Source organism: Cuculus canorus, chromosome 26 (genome assembly GCF_017976375.1).
Source record: "Cuculus canorus isolate bCucCan1 chromosome 26, bCucCan1.pri, whole genome shotgun sequence".
Taxonomy (NCBI): domain Eukaryota; kingdom Metazoa; phylum Chordata; class Aves; order Cuculiformes; family Cuculidae; genus Cuculus; species Cuculus canorus.
The window spans coordinates 3,590,692-3,608,801 of record NC_071426.1 but is presented as its reverse complement, the minus strand read 5'-3'; the positions used below and the strand labels follow the sequence as shown (position 1 = coordinate 3,608,801).

The following is an 18,110-nucleotide window of genomic DNA, read 5'->3' as shown; positions in this document are numbered from 1 at the left end:
TAGATAGATTTTTTTCCATTAAAAAAACGATTCAAAGGAAATTCTACTCTTTTCATATACACAGTGAAGTTTGGAACCAGAGCGTAAGTAGGACTCAACGTCTTCAATCAGTCTCACGCTCTCACGGGAAGAGGGAATTTGGCTAATTTAAGGTAGAAAATAATGTTCCCAGAATGTAAGACAAAACACACGTCTGGGTGCTGATGGCACAAGAAAGCGCGACGCTACACAACTCCCCTACGGTGCTTTTAGTTGGAACAATACCCCCACGCTGCTCTCAGGGAAGTATAGAATCATGGAATGGGTTGGGTTGGAATGGATCTCCCCATCCTTGGAGGGGTTCCAGGCCAGGTTGGATGGGGCATGGAGCAACCTGACCCAGCGGGAGGTGTCCCTGCCCATGGAAGGGGTGCAACCGGGTGGACTTTGAGGTCCTTTCCAACCCAAACCATTCCCACACGGCAATAATATTCCCACCGCCGGCATGAAGCGCTTCGAGAAAAGAAGCAGACGAACCCAATCGCTAAAGAAACCCCAAACGATCTTTCAGAAACCCATTCTGGTCCACGAGCAGCAGCTTCGCCGTTCGCACGGCCCAGAAGGCAACGGTTCCGTAAACCATTACACAAAACCAGAAGAAAAAGCCAAGAAAGGCACAGCACGAAGTAAGCAGACACGAAGTTTTGTGAGAGCTTTAATGGCACAAATGTTTATAAGCTACAACTTATACAGGTACTGTAAACTGTAGAGAGTGTTACAAAGTGCTAACTAATCGATGAAGAACGTATAATCACTTTGGCTCAGTTAACTCCGAGATTTCAACAAGTGTCAATTAAAAAAAAAAAATCGGAATTTCTAACAACCTTCAGCTTTCAGGGTTTTAAAACAGTACGTAAATACGCATCTGCTGCAGCGATGTCGGCCTGCTGCGTTTTTCATGTGCGAGTTTATGCATGGTTTTTCATCCTATTTACAAATATTCCAGGCCAGTTTTCACTGAATGTAAGAAAAAAACGAAGCCTGCGGGTATTTTTTTTTTGTTTCCAAAACTGTAAACAGGTATAAAGCTTTTTTTTGTTTTTTTTTTGTAACAACATTTATCTTAACAAAACTTCAACTATCAACAGTTGAAACCCCCGTTTTATACGACAACCTGCTTCTGTTCGTGGTAAAATGAGAAGTCGTAGGCTTTCATCCCAAAAAATTCCATAGCAGGGTATCGATAAACACTGCTCTGTTATCACAGCAAGGTCACAGCAATCGCACATCCGTTCCTCATCCGTAGTTCTCCCCAATTTTCACTTCACGGCGCCTTCAAACGCTCTAAGCTGTGTTGATTCTCTAGCCACAAGCTTGCTATATTATATATCAGATATCCTGAAGAAGAATCACCTTTTAATTAAGAAAGGGGTAATATTTTGCGGGGAATAAAGTACTCCCCACCGAGGAAAAATCTGGTTTTCCACTAGTGCCATCTCCATACGAAACAAGGTGCTGTGATTAGAACTGAAGGCGTCCCAGCCTTCCCCTGACCCTCCAGTTTTAGGGCAGTAAAACGATGTACTCGGTACCATCTCAACGACCCTTCACCGTTTCAACCACCTCTGGGTGAAGCCCCACATCCCCCCAACTCGAAAGAAAGGCGCGGTTGTAGTGCCACAACTCGAAGAGGAAAAGCAGATCTCTGCCACAATTTTGCGTCCCTTCCACCCTGAACGGCAGTCGGAAGGAGGGAAGGGAAATAAATATAGCTTAGCAGTGGGTTTAAACGCTTCACTTTTTGACCTCCCGGGAGTTCTGTTCTTTTAAACCAACCCTTAACTGGGATTTAGCTTCTATGCATCAACTGTTCCAAGCAATCGCTGCTATAGGAAATAATCAGCTTGACAGCGTTCGATGCAAGCAGTTCTAGGTAGCTCTTCTCTCCAAACTGGCTGACGATAGCTTCTTATCATTTTCTACACGTCAGCCTACTAAAATCCTTATTTAAATGAGATTTTTGCTAGTCTTAAAATCAGCATTGGTTCCCTAAATACTTAGTATTAAAGTCTATATCATATTTTTTTTAATATATTCATATATATATAAAAAAAAGAGTATTCTATCCTTCAGAGTCATGCTACATGTTCTGAAACCCAATAAAATCTATTTTAAGGACACGACTGTCCCAATGCTTTGTAACAATTTGGTACTAAAGCTTCACATTTTGCAAAGAGAAGTGTCACCGGCGGAGGACAAGGCTCGAATGTTCCCTAGGATAAAAGCTCAACGACGTCAGTGAGAGGAGTCTATCTAAAACGAGACAGCACGAGCGACTTTCCGGTTCCGTAGATCCCCAAAGGGGACTTTACAGTAAACAATGAGAGAGAGGAATATCGAAAACTCATTTGCAGAAGACATTTCGGAGCTTTTAAAACTTCTGAGGCCTTTACGCACCTGCGAGATTGTCCCCTCCGTATCGATAAGTCAAACGCTTTCCTTTCCGAAACGGCTGTAAATGGTTCCACAACAAAGAGAATCACGTCCGTTTACACCAAGCCTAACTACACCTACGGCTGTTGGGGTTCTCCTTAATTTAAAACTACCGGTAAAAGGAAAAGCTCACGTTTAAAATTTCCCCTTAAGAAAACAGGTCAGGAAAAGAAAAAGCTTCGTCACATGCAAACAATGCGATTTCTCCTAATGTTTTCTAGGCATCGGAAAGGGGTTTTTTTTTTCCTACAAGGAATAAGGAGCTGGATTCATAGAAAAGACGAGACTACAACAATTACCTAATATTAAAATACGCTGATGGATTTCATTATCCTGCTTTAAAATTTACGCAGTCTTTACCTCCTGCAAATCAAACGGTGGTTGCCAATACAAGGGGCCACGTCGATTCCCCCAAACGCTGATTTAAACTGGTTTTATTGCCAGCGCTTTCTTGGTTTATTTCACAACCAGCTTGTTTTTCATAAGAAAAATGCATTTTTCACGCCAATCAATAGTTTTTCCACCCGCAGAGACTGTTAATTTTATCACCGTTCAACATTTCGACCACGCACTGCGAGTCAGGTTGCGCTAAGGAGGCAAACTGATAAAATTAAAACTTGCTGGTGGCATTTTGCATCGAGAGAAGCCCTTGCAACATCGAGACAATTGTAAACTCCGTTCAGCAACTCTGACGTGTCTTGCAGGCCAAGAGGCAGGGGAATGGGAGGAGAGAGAAGAAAGAATGTGGATAGCGAAACACCTCAACAGAGTTCCAACACAATACTGAATTCCAGAGTTAGCAAAAACCTGGATATGTAAGGAAAGGGTGAAAGTCAGGGTCATGCTTAAAATGGTCTCAAGTCAAATTTACTAAATGGGACAGGAACACCTTCACAGGTCACACGGATTCCCAGGTTTTGCGCTCCATCTCTCAGTAAGTGCTGGCCGAAGGCGTAGTCAGTCGTTTCCCAATGTAGATGCTGCAAACGGAAAGCACAAAGCACATTGTATTTCACGGAACGACTGTTTCCCAAACACTCTTCGCGCGCTCAGCTATTCTGATTCGACTCTCAACTAAATCTGATTGGATTCTTCCAAAGACTTCTCTTCTATAAAATTACTTCCAGAGGGGGGATTTCCATTTGAGTCTGGAAGGACCAGCGATAGCAACGCTCAGTAAAAGGGGGTTCTTCCAGTCCTACACTGAAAATCCCAGTCTGAAAGCTTTTGTGGAGCTCCTGAGCAGCATTCCCAGACCGTTACGGTAAAACAAGTACAGTAAAAGTGGGTTCTTCCAGTCCTACGCTGAAAATCCCAGTCTGAAAGCTTTTGTGGAGCTCCTGAGCAGCATTCCCAGACCGTTACGGTAAAACAAGTACAGTAAAAGGGGGTTCTTCCAGTCCTACGCTGAAAATCCCAGTCTGAAAGCTTTTGTGGAGCTCCTGAGCAGCATTCCCAGACCGTTACGGTAAAACAAGTACAGTAAAAGGGGGTTCTTCCAGTCCTACGCTGAAAATCCCAGTCTGAAAGCTTTTGTGGAGCTCCTGAGCAGCATTCCCAGACCGTTACGGTAAAACGAGTACAGCGCTGCCTAGAAAGGGAGGGGTCGAGCTCTAAAACGCTGCGTGTTGAGAATCTACGCAAACGCTGACCTCTAACAAATAAATCCGGGCAAGATTTAATGCGCTGCAGAAATTCACAGTTCTGCTGCAGCACAAATAGCTCACAAGATGCTCTCATATATCCTGCAAGCTATCAAATCAAGTAGGAGCACAAGAATTTAAAGACTACACCTCCAGAAATAAATATGAAGCTAAATAAAAGGATATTTTCAGTACCCATCTGTGCTCCCCTCACAAAGAACATGAGGTGGATAAACACAACGTAAGGACTTAAGCGAGCTCAGAGATTATGTTGGATTACACAGGCAATGAAAGCATCGCGAGGCAGAGCCACAGCTGGTCTGCAGGACACCGCCAGCGTTTCACGCGTCTTTAACCATTCAAACCTTGACTTTCAGCACCGTCACACAACCGCAGCATCAGGGAGTGAAAACTGCGCCGTACACACGGAGACTCGGTTATTTGGACAGTGTGTTTTTATAAAAGTTAAGAATCACAGCAGCTTTCCACCTATTCCGTTCTGATTTTCCCCAAATTATAACCTGCAGCATTTCAGTGGAAGGCCTGGACGTTTGTAGTTGCAAATTCATGCATTTTCATAGTATCATAGTATAGTTTGGGTTGGAAGGGACCTTGAAAGATGTAGTTCCAATCCCTCTGCCATGGGCAGGGACATCCCACTGGCTCAGGCTGCCCAAGGCCCATCCAACTTGGCCTTCAACACCTCCAGGGATGGGGCAGCCACAACTTCAATGGGAAACCTGTTCCAGGGCCTCACCGCTCTCACGGTGAAGAAATTCTTCCTAATGTCCAGTCTAAATCTGCCCCTCTCCAGTTTATAGCCGTTCCCACTCGTCCCATCCCCACAAGCCTTCGTGAACACTCCCTCTCCAGCTTTCTCGGAGCCCCTTCAGGTACTGGAAGGTCGCTGTAAGTTCTCCTCGGAGCCTTCTCTTCTCCAGGCTGAAGAACCCCAATTCTCTCAGCCTGTCCTCATAGGGAAGGTGCTCCACTCAGCTTTGTGTCATCTGCAAACTTGCTGAGGGTGCACTCAATCTCGCTGTCAATATCACTGATAAAGATATTGAACAGCGCCGGTCCAAGTACGGACCCCTGAGGGACACCACTTGTCACTTGTCAATATTAAGAAACACGATTTATTCCAGAAATAAAATAAGTAGCCGCAAAAATCATCCTGCATTTCAAAACGTCTCTCTTGAGCCAGGTGCCACAATAGCTACCCTGGATAAAACCCTTTCCAGGAGGCACCTGACACACAAGCAAAGTGGAAAAGCAAAGCAAGAAGGAAGTGAAGAATTAGGTCAATACTTACCCTAGTCCCAAAGCCAAAACGTGAGATATGAACAGAGATGGAATGAAAACCTTAAGGAATTCTGCAGAGAAAATGCCACCTTTTTTCATTGCTCCGCTTTTCCTCATACTTAAAGACACTGAACGTTTAGGATGTCTGAAATGGAATTCCCTGGAAGAAAAGGGGGAGGGGGGGAAAAAAAAATTCAACCAGATTGTTTTATTTCTTCCCCTGGTTTTTTTTTTTGCACACAAACACACAGATCTCTGTAGGAACCTTTGTTAAAGTACAAAGAGCTAGAGATCAAAGTCAAGGATCCCTTACTGAGTAAGGAATCCAGGAGAATAATAGGAGGGATTGTGGAGAGACCACTTACACAGACAGGATACAGACAAAGGGAGCAGTGGCTGAAGAGAGAGGTAGGTCCAGAGAGGGAATTTCAGGATGTGATTTGTTAGCAAGAGCCTCATTTTTTGTTCCAAACAGAGATAGAGAAGTCTGCCAGATTTAGTAGAGCATCCTCTACTTTAATAAAAATGCTTTGCATTCAAGGATCTCAACGTTTCCCCTTCCGTGGCTGAACATTACATACTTTACATAGAAAGAGAAAAAGGTACAGAGGATTTAGGAGATGTGCTCAGCGCTGTTATATCCCATAAGCCAAAACTAAATCCCATGAATCCCAGCTCCAAGTACCCAGCTCTCCCAGTAATTATCATTCCGTAATCAGCCGTGGTCCGATGTTCTCTTCAATAAATCATCATTCCGTTGCTATCAAGATTTTCATACTTCATAGTCCTGACTTTTCGCAGCCTCCCCAAAGAGAAATCTGCCCGGTTTTAAGATGATTTTGTGTGGAGAGCCACCGTAATCCCACGCAATCGTGCCTTAAAATTCTCGCCTCCTTCCTATAAAAAGGATATTCATTAGAAAACAGAGATGAACTCACTTTGGAGGGATGTTTTCAGGCCTACTTGACCAGTCTGACACCCAGTCAGCGCTCTTCTTCAAAACTTCCAACTCTTTCTCTCCTTCTACTGCTTCTTCTTCAGACTGAAAACAGACACAGGACAAGGCTTACAACACTCAGCTCCTCCTCCGGGTGTTACATTGAGAGAAAAATGATAAGCGCCAAACGGCGGCAGCTGATAAACGAGCAAGTTTTCTCCGACTAGTGATTATTTAGAAGAGATTTCGTTGCGCTAAGAAGAGGCTCCGCAGGAGCACAAATTTTATGCTTAGATCCAGGGCTTCCACATCATTACAACTTCTTTGGTTGGGGTTTTTTTAACAAAACAATGATTTATTGTCATCATTTTGCATTGTGCAAAAAATATTAATGTTAAAGCTTTTACAAAGGGCAAAAGCTTTAAGTTGATGGCATTCTAAAGCCTACAGAACAAAAGCATCCAATTAAATAGGTTTAAAAAACAGTATTTTGACTTTTTTGAAGGTATTTTGGTCGTTTATAACTTATATTACTTGCAAACTAGCAGGTTTTGCTGGGTGCACCCCGGATGCGGCAGGGAAAGGCAAGCGCTCGCTGCAATAGCCTTGATCCAAAGATTTAACGTCGCATCAACAGATGCAAACGTTATCATAGAGGAAAAAAAGTCGATTAAGTAGACTGGAGAACACCGCTGACTTTGGTACAGATCCCTTCTCAGTATTAAAACCATTTCCTGAGTAAAATAAGATAAAATCACTCAGAACATGGAAAGGGGAACCGTACCGAAGCCAGAAGTAATCGCATGTCACAGCGGCGAGGCGAAGACCTACCCAAAAACCTCATCCAGATGGCTCCGGCTCTACAGGACAGAACTGACAACACGAAATGTGAGGGTTCGTTCTTCCATGAATACTTTATAATTATACTGCCGAAGACAGCAGATTCTATCAAACAATCAAACTCAGAGCTCGGGGTCAGCCTCCCTTCAGCCGGAGGTGACTCGCTGCACGGGAACACCCTGAAACCTCGTGCAAAATATCAACGCCTCTAAACCAGAGCGGGTTTGGCGCGAGCGGAGTTAACTGGATGATCCTTAAAGTCCCTTTCGCCCCAAACCATCCCATTATTCTATGATTTCTCAGCTTTAGAGACAGAGCCTCATTCTTGCCCTCGCTCCACAGCTATCAACCCCTACAGGTCAAATTAACATCAAACATAAGCTTTTATTTAATAGAACTTTCTTCTGAAAGCAACCTCCTAAAAGAAAAGAGAATTTAGTTAAACTGACACAACGTTGAGTGCACAAAAACTATTTACCTCCTCACAAGGAGGTGCTACATAAAGTTCTAATAAAAGAGTTGGAGTAAAAACCTGCAGGAACGAAGCACAAGAGCAGCCTTACCCAAAGGAGAAAGGGCCACCTCTGAATTTTGAATAAATAAGGTTTATATAATCCATTTCCTCATGCAAACCGCCAAGTTTAGGGTCTCAGAATGGAAAAAATTGCTCGGAAGTCATAGTTTAATGCATTTTTGACACACATTTTAGATCTGTTGACAAGACAGAGCGCCTTGCTCTCTCCCTCGAGTACTCCCGATACCGATCTATATAAAATAGACGTTCGATACACAATATCCACAAGTTTAAATATCTATTTTGTAAAGGTTAATGCAATTTAAAGGTTAACGAAGACAATACCTGAGAACTGCTGTCTTTACTCGTGTGCATTTCCACATCAAAAGTTATCTGTCCGTCATCTTGAGGTGAAGGGCTAAAAAAACATGGATTTCATGATGTCATTTGTCACACGACAGTGTCACCTGAAGAATCATCAGTGTAAATAGCATCTCAGTTGAATCACTTCCACGTGCACTTCTGCATACTGTTGGGGTGAGTTACAGACTAAGCCGCCCTTCAGACTACAAACGTCAGGACGAGAGTCTTCCAAACCCCTCAGCTTTTCATTTTTAACTTTCATAACCCTACTTTTTCTCAAAGAAAACCTCGCTCAAAACTTCAACTGCTACACGGCAGACGCGGATCCCTTCCTTCTTTTAGGTAACACTGCCGGTATTGTGAATCGCACCCCTTTTTGTATCACCACGGGCAGAAACCTTGCAGATCACTTAATGCTTGGCAAGAAGACGCACTCCCCTTGTTCGCCTCACTTTGAATATTCAAAGTTTGGTGTTTATGTGACTTTCCCATTCCTGGATTCCTTCGCTTTCTGTAGCAATGATGTGTTAAAGACACTGAGGGGCTGAAGCTCATCCATGGAAGGGGAATGGAGCTGGGAAGGGTCTGAAGCCCAGGGGGGTTCTGGGAGCAGTTCTGGGATTGTTTAGCCTGGAGGAGGCCAAGGGGAAACCTTATCTCTCTCTGAAGCTCCTGGAAAGGAGGTTGTAGTGAGGTGGGAGCTCGGCTCTGCTCCCAAGCCAAAAAGCAATAGAATGAAAGGAAATGGCCTCAAGTTGCACCAGGGGAGGTTTAGATTGGATACCAGGAAAAATTTCTTTACTGAAAGAGTGGTGAAGCCCTGGACCAGGCTGCCCAGGGCAGCGGGGGAGTCCTCATCCCTGGAGGGGTTCAAAAAACATGTAGTTGTGGCACTTTGGGACATGGCTTAGCAGGCACGGTGGGGTTGGGCTGACGGTTGGACTGGATGAGCCTAGAGGTCATTTCCAACCTTAACGATTCTGTGATTCTATGACATTTCAAGTCAGGTGTCCCACTTGACAGGCAGTTCTCCTGAGCCAGGAAGCACCCCAAGAACTGGCACGGGACAAACTGAAGCCTGAGAAAAAGCTTTACACCCCTGCTAACACTTACAGGATAAAAACGGTGATAAACAGCATGCAGGACAGCAAACATTTCCTTACCTGTCGCAGTGGGAACTACCCCTTGAGCTGCTCTGTCCTGATTCATGTTGGGCATCCAGGAGAATTTTTTCCATGTCTCCATTGTGGATGGAGGATGATGAAGGGACGTGTTCCAAGCCCCCATTTTTCCCATTGCCATTATCGTTGCTATTGCCATTGCCATTCATCTGTAACTCCACCCAGGAACCTGTTGGGCCAAGCAGACGTCACTTCATTAAGAGCAGTGGAAGTAAAACCCCATCTGAGGTTTATCAATTACACCCAGAAGAAAACACGAATGTGGTGAATTCAGATAACACACGTTGCTGCCGGGAAAAAGCTCACAAACACACCCTGAAGACAAGAGCGACACATTTCCTCCTCTTTCATCAACAAAAGCACTCCTATAAAGTTATGTTTTGTCGCTACCCGAATAAAAAGTCCCCTCTCTCAACTATCAATACTTTACAGCTATGCCTCTCTCAGCAGTTTGAAGCCTCGATTATCTGTGTATCACTCAATAATCTATCAATCATGTTGCCCCGCTTCCTGTTCTACATTCCTTTGGGAAACAAACTTCCATCCCCTAATCCTTTTTTATACAATTGCCTCATCCAGAATTTCACGTTCTCCTTCTCTCTTAATTCCAAGGGCCCTGAATCCCATCCTGTTTTTCACACACATAACGCAGGCTGCCACGCTCAGCCTCATCCCACTCCAAGAGCTCCCACCCAACACCACCTCTCCTATCCCACCGCAACCGGAACAGCTCACACCCCACTTCAAACCCTCCGAAGCTCGACATGGGTGTTCTGCTTCCTTTCAGGAAACATAACATTTCCTTTTTTCCTTTCATTCTGTTTCCTCACACAACCGAAGTACCAAGCTAACGTGTTTCATCACAGTTAGATTAAGAGATTGCACTGCTAAGAAGTCAAAATAAAATACTGAGCAGCGTGAGAAATCCAGAGGTCATGGATGGATCCAGATCCCACATCAAATAACAGTAAATAATTTCAATGAAATCACTTCAGCCTCTCTGTTTTATTTAAAAGGTTAAAGGCAAAACAACGTTTACAGGGATGTTCTTTAGTGACGTGTTTCAATTCAGAGGGTTTGGAAATATCCTTAATTCTTAAGCATACTAATTAATGTCCGGAGGGGGAAAGATCGGATAGGTTTGTACGGCTTGATCTGCTCTAAATACTTAAATACATTCCCTACTCAACTGTGATTCGAACCTTCGCATTAAGATATAAAACAAAATCATTTGACAACTCGGCCACTTCTTTAGCCGCATCCAGGGAAGCGGTGGCTGCCCCATCCCTGGAGGGGTTCCAGGCCAGGTTGGATGGGGTTTGGAGCCCCTGATCCAGTGGGAGGTGTCCTTGCCCATGGCAGGGATGGAACTGGATGATCTTTAAGGTCCCTTCCAACCCAAACCATTCTGTGATTCTATGATTATGGAGGGAAAGAGCTCCAATATCTCCAAAGCAAACTGTTTTCAACACAACTTTGTTTCGTGTTACCGGTCAGATAATGATTTCACACGTAATTACATTATCACAACTCATTATCGCAGGTAATTCCATTTATGCCACCTGAAAGCAAGGATTTTTCAGGTGTTTTGGTGTCTGGTTAAATTTTTATCTTTATAAGTTACAACATCTTCATCGCTGAGTTAAAAACAGTCGAGAAAACCAAGAAAGCCTAAGGATATGAACTCAAGAATTGAAACTACTTTTTAAACATTATTTGAGCAGGACTGTGTAAATTCTGTCCTGATTTCCACAATGCTCTTTAGTGTCCACATGTGTTTCCGTCACAAAGCTCCAGCTCTGGGAACACTATCAGTGACACTGGAAAGGATGGATGTGACAACAAATCCACCTTGGATTTTCCAAAGCTGAAATAGAGTTTATCCTTAGTGCCACTAATTAAGTACGTCATTAGACAAGTGACACCAGAAGCGTGGTACTCGTTAGAGCCCTGGCGGTTTAGTCTCGTTTCCCTGGGCAGTATTCACAACTGAGGAATTCAGGGTGTGCGCAGAGCCCTTACGCAGCGTCACGTGGCGCACACCAACCCTGCATGGCATACTGGGATAATGGAGCGGGAACCAGGAGCAGCTTCAGAGAACCCTAGAATGGTTTAGTTGGAAAAGAGCTTTGAGATCATCCAGTCCAACCGCACCTGTCCACTACTAAACCATCCCTGAGGACCTCATCTGCCCACCTTCTAAACCCCTCCAGGGATGGGGACTCCACCACCTCCCTGGGCAGTCGTTCCAATGCCTGAGAACCCTTTCAGTGAAGGAATTTTTCTTTGCAAGCACTGGGAAGCGGAAAATACAGCAGATCTTGTGCCTGGCAGGTTTGGTTCGAGCTGGGGCAGACTCAGCAAAGCTTCTGGAGTTTGCAAACATGTGCAAAAGTTTCTAATGAGCCCTGAAACCACGTCGTGCTACAGAGAATGGTGAGCGGTGGGATGGAGATCAGGCTGGGAGGAGAGGAAGGGAGCTGCTCAGCTTGGACTGAGGCTGTCGTGGGGCTAAACTCTTTTCCCGCAGGAGGTTTTAAGGTGAACAGACATTTATAGATGCATTTCACTGTGAGAGTTTGGGCTTCTAGAATCATTTAGCTATGCTAGATCTGATTTAAAAGATAAAGACTTGTTTTCTTAGCCTTGTTGAGACCTGAAGCCCCAGCGGGCTTCTGGTTATTCTGGTTTGGTGTCCGCGATGCAGCCCTAGTGACTGTTCAGAGCTTGTTGCTGCACCAGGTTGTGAAGAATCCAAAGGCTGTGTTTAACCACCCGCTGCTTTCTCTCCTCCTGGTAGATGTGCCAAGCTGTTGAACTCCACGCGCATATGGTTGTTTGGGGTTGTACCAACAGCTCCCTGCAGGGAAGGCTGTGAAGTTTGGAGGAGAAATGGCTGGAAAATGGGTTTCCTTCCCTTTGGTGTTGAGCGGGTTGGTCTAGTGGGAGATGTCCCTGCCCATCACAAGGGGTTGGAACAAGATGATCCTTAAGGTTCCTTCCAACCCAAACCATACTATGATTCTAAAACTCAATCTAAACCTGCCCTGGTGCAATTGGGATCATTTCTTCTCACTTTATTGTCCGTCATTTGGGAGAAGTTGACGGACAGCACTCACCTCACCATAATCTCCTTTCCGGGAGCTGCAGAGCGCAACGAGGTCTCCCCACAGCCTCTTCTTCTCCAGCCTAAACAGCCTCTGGTCCCTCAGCCACCTCGTACGAGGCTTGTTCCCCCCACTTTGCTCAGCTTAGTCAGCGTGAGATCGTGTAATCTCAGCTTTACGGCGACTGTCAGCGTCTAAACTCCAAAATAAAAAGGCCACATCGTAAGAACGATATGAGGAAGGCGGATTTGCCTCGTAGCAACCTCCTTACAGCACAAGGCCATGGCTGCAGACGAGCACACAGCAACTGCAGTTGGGAGTCAGGCCAGGAAGCTCTATGTGCTCCAACAACCGTTCTGGAGCAAAGAGCATCCACTGGGAGAATTACAACGCTCAGGATCTGCAGAGACATCCGTTACTACAAACTCAGCAGTGAGTGACAAACACCATGACAAGAACCAAGGGCAAAGGTGCAAGGAGACGCCTTTCTCCAACACTCAGCACAGGAGAGAAAAGCCCAGTGGAAAAGGATCGGAACCGGCTGCTCAAGCACAGCTGCCAGAGCCCAGTGGAAAAGGATCGGAACCGGCTGCTCAAACGCAGCTGCCAGAGCCCAGAGGAAAAGGATCGGAACCGGCTGCTCAAGCACAGCTGCCAGAGACGAGCGGAAAAGGATCCGAACCGTCTGCTCAAGCGCAGCTGCCAGAGACGAGTGGAAAAGGATCGGAACCGGCTGTTCAAGCACAGCTGCCAGAGCCCAGCGGAAAAGGATCCGAACCGTCTGCTCAAGCGCAGCTGCCAGAGACGAGTGGAAAAGGATCCGAACCGGCTGTTCAAGCACAGCTGCCAGAGCTCAGTGGAAAAGGATCGGAACCGGCTGCTCAAACGCAGCTGCCAGAGCCCAGGGGAAAAGGATCGGAACCGGCTGCTCAAACGCAGCTGCCAGAGCCCAGGGGAAAAGGATCGGAACCGGCTGCTCAAACGCAGCTGCCAGAGCCCAGCGGAAAAGGATCCCAACCGGCTGCTCAAGCACAGCTGCCAGAGCCCAGCGGAAAAGGATCGGAACCGGCTGCTCAAACGCAGCTGCCAGAGCCCAGCGGAAAAGGATCGGAACCGGCTGCTCAAACGCAGCTGCCAGAGCCCAGCGGAAAAGGATCCGAACCGGCTGCTCAAACGCAGCTGCCAGAGCCCAGCGGAAAAGGATCGGAACCGGCTGCTCAAACGCAGCTGCCAGAGCCCAGCGGAAAAGGATCGGAACCGGCTGCTCAAACGCAGCTGCCAGAGCCCAGCGGAAAAGGATCTGAACCGGCTGCTCAAACGCAGCTGCCAGAGCTCAGCGGAAAAGGATCGGAACCGTCTGCTCGCAGTTGCCAAACGCAGCTCCGCAGGTTTCCACAAACAAAACCTTCATTAAGGTTTCTCCCAGACTCACACCACTTCACTTAAACGGCGCTGTGGCTGTCGTAGGAAGCACACTCCGATTAAACTGCGAGCGAGGAGTCCCAACAAGCCGAGCAGCAGTTTACATGGCAAGCGGCACGTTCTCCATCTGACCTCACTTGTCATGAGTCAAAATACACTCAGGGAAGAGTAATCCGCCACCAGGTTAAACACGCTACGTGCTCCAACCAACCTGTTTGGGATAGGGAGACTCCGATCAGAGAGACGTAACTCCCTGTTGCTTTAGAAAGGTGCTCAGGAATATATTTGAGGATATATATATATAAAATAACCGATAATAAATAATAAATAAACCACTGAGGAACAGAGAGTGCTTTTTGCCCCAAGCTTTCTTCACAAGAACAGATGTAATATTATTCCTCCACGTGAGAACTCTTAATTTCACCGTATTTCCAGAAAAACAGGTAACGAGGAAGAATTAAGGAATACCATAAAGTTCTCCTCCCTTCACACAACACAGAGTTTGGGTGAAAAAAACCCAAACACACAATGTTTATATAAATGGTATCTTGTTCCAAAGTTGTTTGAATTCTGGCCATGCTCTAAGGCCAATTATTTCACTATTAATTGATATACACTGACTTTAATTACATGTTTTCCATAACCACTGGACTGTTCAAACAACAGCACCAAAACGCGTGGGGGAAGAGGAGTCTCGTTTTGGTTTTTTCGCTCTTGGAGGGGGAGAAATCAAGGACAATGAATAAACTATATACATAAATACATTATATATATGAAAAAATGATCCAAATTAGGAGCTCGCAGGAAGTCAGAACCATGGTCAACTTGAATAAACCATAATATCACTTTTACAATGAAGTACACCGTTAATATCAAAAGGAAGGGATGAAAAGAAAGATGTCTGGACTCCCATAATGGTAATTATTAAGCAGATTTTCCATGCCAGAGCTGGAAGGGTTCCTGCCTGAGATGGGATTTCTTCTTTTTGTCAATATGTAACAGAGCTTTACAATAATTAAAATATAGGAAGCGCCTAAAATTCCCAGAGCAAGCGGACCTTTTTTTCTGGCGTGTGAACTCAACAAAGCACAGGTTCAGTTCCCAATTTTATTTCCAGCTCTTCCAACCTTCCCTTCAAGCACTAAGGGACCTTTGAAGGCTCCAAACGCACCAAAAAAAAAATGAAACACAAAACGAACAAGCGTCTGAGCCTGAAAAAGCTTCAATAATAGCACAAAAACTACCTCTACCACCACCGTGGAGCGGCTGAACATCCAAAAGCAGCGCTAAAGCCTACACGGAGCTGCTTGGATGCGTTTGTTTTGTTCACGGAGCACAGAGCATAAAACATTTCCTCTCATACCTTGTGCTCACCGCCTTCCGTAATCACATTGATTCCGCTAAACCTTTCCGTGCTGATCCAGCAATAAGACCTACGTGGGCAGATCCAGCGCTCAGCTCTCGTTGCTCCTACCCTACAGCAGACGAACGCGTCCCGCTGAGCGAGTTAACGCACTAACAGAAAACAAAAACGACATCTTAAACTCTCAGAAGAATCAGACCGTGATTTTTTTGGGGTGAGGCGCTAGGCGTGTCACAGCTTTAATACCGGGTAATTGTTATTTAATTATGCTAACAGCCCTGAATAAGTTGTTAAATTGGCTCAGAGAACATTGCTGTAAACTGCCGGGCCGTCACGAGATGCAAAGTCACCATTGTGCTATGAAACGGGCAGAGTTTGTTCTTCTTTAACACAAAACACAGCGAGTTACGGGAGATCAATCAACCAATATAGAATCATGGAATGGTTTGGGTTAGAAGGGACCTCAAAGCCCATCCAGTTCCACCCTCTGCCATGGGCAGGGACACCTCCCACTGGATCAGGGGCTCCAAGCCCCATCCAACCTGGCCTGGAACCCCTCCAGGGATGGGGCAGCCACTGGGCAACCTGTTCCAGGGCCTCCTCACCCCAACTATGAAGAATTCCTTCCTCGTGTCTCATCTAAATCTTCTCCCCCCTCCAATTTAAAGCCACTATATAGTAGTATGTAGTTTGGTGTCAGCATAACTTCACTGCAAACCACGGAGCTTAACAGGCAATCATTAACGCAATTTAATCACATCTTCACCTTAATAACGACAAATCAAAGGAGACATTGAAGCGTTTAAAATGGGGGGGGAAAGCGCCTGCCAAGCGAGAGCCTACACAAACCCCCCCCCCGGCTGTCCGAGGAACAAAAGGATGCAGCAGAGCGCTGACACCGGTGCCGGATCCAAGAGGCAAACAGCTCACGTCAGTGCTATTGACTCAGCCCCGGATAAACTCCTGCCCAGCTCCTCCCCCTGCCCTGCGGGATCCCTGCACGGGCACCTCGGTTCAGACGGCGAGCAGAGGCTCCTGCTCTGCCCCCCCCCCCCTCGTTAAACAGCCCCTCAAGAAGGTACACACACACACCCCCTTCCGCAGGCGGCACCCCCTCCTGCAACCGCTCCTCGGTCCTCCTCAAGCAGCAACCCCTTCCTCAAGCAGCCCCCCTCCTCTTCAGGCAGCCCACCCCTGCTCTTCAAGCAGCCCCCCTCTTCTTCAAGCGGCCCCCCTCCTCCTCTTCAAGCAGCCCCCCCGTTCCTTAAGCAGCCCCCCCTGTTCCTTAAGCAGCCCCCCCCTGTTCCTCCTCAAGCAGCCCCCCCCCGTTCCTCCTCAAGCAGCCCCCCCCGTTCCTCCTCAAGCAGCCCCCCCCCCGTTCCTCCTCAAGCAGCCCCCCCCCCCGTTCCTCCTCAAGCAGTAACTTCTCTTCTCCTCAGGCACCCCCCAAGCAGCCCCCCCATCCTCAAGCAGCCCCCCCTGTTCCTCCTCAAGCAGTAACCTCTCTTCTCCTCAGGCACCCCCCAAGCAGCCCCCCCCAACCCTCCTCAGGCAGCCTACCCCCCCAAGCAGCCTTCCACCATGCAGCACCTCCCATTCTCCTCAAGCAGACCCCAAGCAGGTCCCCCCTCCTCCTCAGGCACCCCCACCAAGCAGTCCCCCCGCCATACAACACCCCTTCCTCAGGCCCCCCCTCCTCTTCCTCAGGCAGCGCCCCCCACCCCAGCACCCCCTCCTCCTAAGGCAGCCCCCAATGAAGTTCTTGCTCTCACCAACCCCAGGTACACCCCCCAGCTCCCCAAGGCTCCCCTCAAGCTGCCCCCAAGCTGAAGTTCTCCCCACCTCAGCCCCCACTGAATCGCCGCGTCCCCCCGTCAGGCGCCCCCTACTCAAACGCTGCCTTCTCCCCCCTCCTCTTCCTCACAGCCCCCCCCAAACAGCCTCTAATAAAGCTCTGCTTCCCCCTCAAACTACCCCCCCAGCAACTCCTGCTAAAGCTCTGCCCCCCCCAGCCTCGCCCCTCGCCCTTTCCGCTCAGCACCCCCCAAACAGCGCCCCCGGAGCCGCTGATTGGCCCCGTCAATGGCGGAGAAGGGGCCACGGCCCCCACCGCCCCCTCTCCCCGCACTCACTGTTGAGGCCCGGCTCTGCCTGCGTGGCCTCCGCGGGCGGGGAGGGGTTGTTGTTGTTGTTATGGTGCTGCGGCAGCTCCGCAGGGTTCGACATGGCGGAGCGGAGGCGACGAACGCGGCGCCGCCGAAGCTGCGACGACGAAGACAACAACAACAAACGCGGGCTCCGCTCCGTTCCCGCCACGCCCCTTCCGCCTCTGCGCATGCGCGAAGGCCTTTCCGGTCACGCCCACGCCGGCGCTGCGCATGCGCGCGTCTCGGCCCGACATCGCCCCGCCCACCGCGCGTGCCGCGCGCCACGGCGCCTCGCCGCGATCGAGCCGCTCCCGCTGCGCATGCGCAGAGGGAGATGGGAGGGGGCGACGGGTAGAGGCTGGCTGGAAGGGGTGGGAGTGGTCTTGCGGAGGGGGCGGGGCCGCGCTGAGGGGGCGGGGCCGCGCTGAGAGGGAAAGGCGGGGCATAATGGGATGGGGCGTGGTCTAATGGAGGGGCGGGGCCTCGTGTGGGGGCGGGGGAGCCCTGTGAGGGAATCGGCGAGTTGTAAAGGGATAGGGGCGTGGTCTGATGGGGGCGTGGCATGACTGGGCGTGGCTCAATGCGCGGGAGGGGCGGGGCTTTATGGTGGGCGTGGCTTGAGGAAACTGGGTGGAGGCTTTTATAGGGATTGGGGCGTGGGAGTGGGCGGGGCTGAGATACGGGGCGTGCTCGGGGGCGTGGCCTATGGACTGATGAGTCTGTGATGGGCGTGTCCTGAGGGGGCGTGTCCTGATGACGCGGTGCTTTGTGAGATGGGGCGTGATCTGTGGGGGGCGTGGTCTGGGGGTTGGTGGCACT

The 18,110-nt window shown here is 48.1% G+C and overlaps 1 protein-coding gene across 2 annotated transcripts; it reads right to left on the bottom strand.

The window, feature by feature from the left end:
• Positions 1 to 681: 681 nt before the first annotated feature.
• On the bottom strand, positions 682 to 17,486 carry BNIP3L (BCL2 interacting protein 3 like). Of its 2 annotated transcripts, none has more exons than XM_054088906.1 (6): positions 17,277 to 17,486; positions 9,235 to 9,421; positions 8,054 to 8,126; positions 6,356 to 6,459; positions 5,428 to 5,577; positions 682 to 3,452 (listed from the first exon to the last, which is right to left on the bottom strand). In XM_054088906.1, exons 1-6 carry the CDS (start codon positions 17,479 to 17,481, stop codon positions 3,404 to 3,406), a joined length of 768 nt encoding a protein of 255 aa, XP_053944881.1. In that variant the 5' UTR covers positions 17,482 to 17,486; the 3' UTR covers positions 682 to 3,403. The 2 variants fall into 2 exon arrangements, with proteins under 2 accessions (XP_053944881.1, XP_053944882.1); XM_054088907.1 differs by lacking the exon at positions 17,277 to 17,486 and adding an exon at positions 12,372 to 12,494.
• Between the last annotated feature and the right edge of the window lie 624 nt (positions 17,487 to 18,110).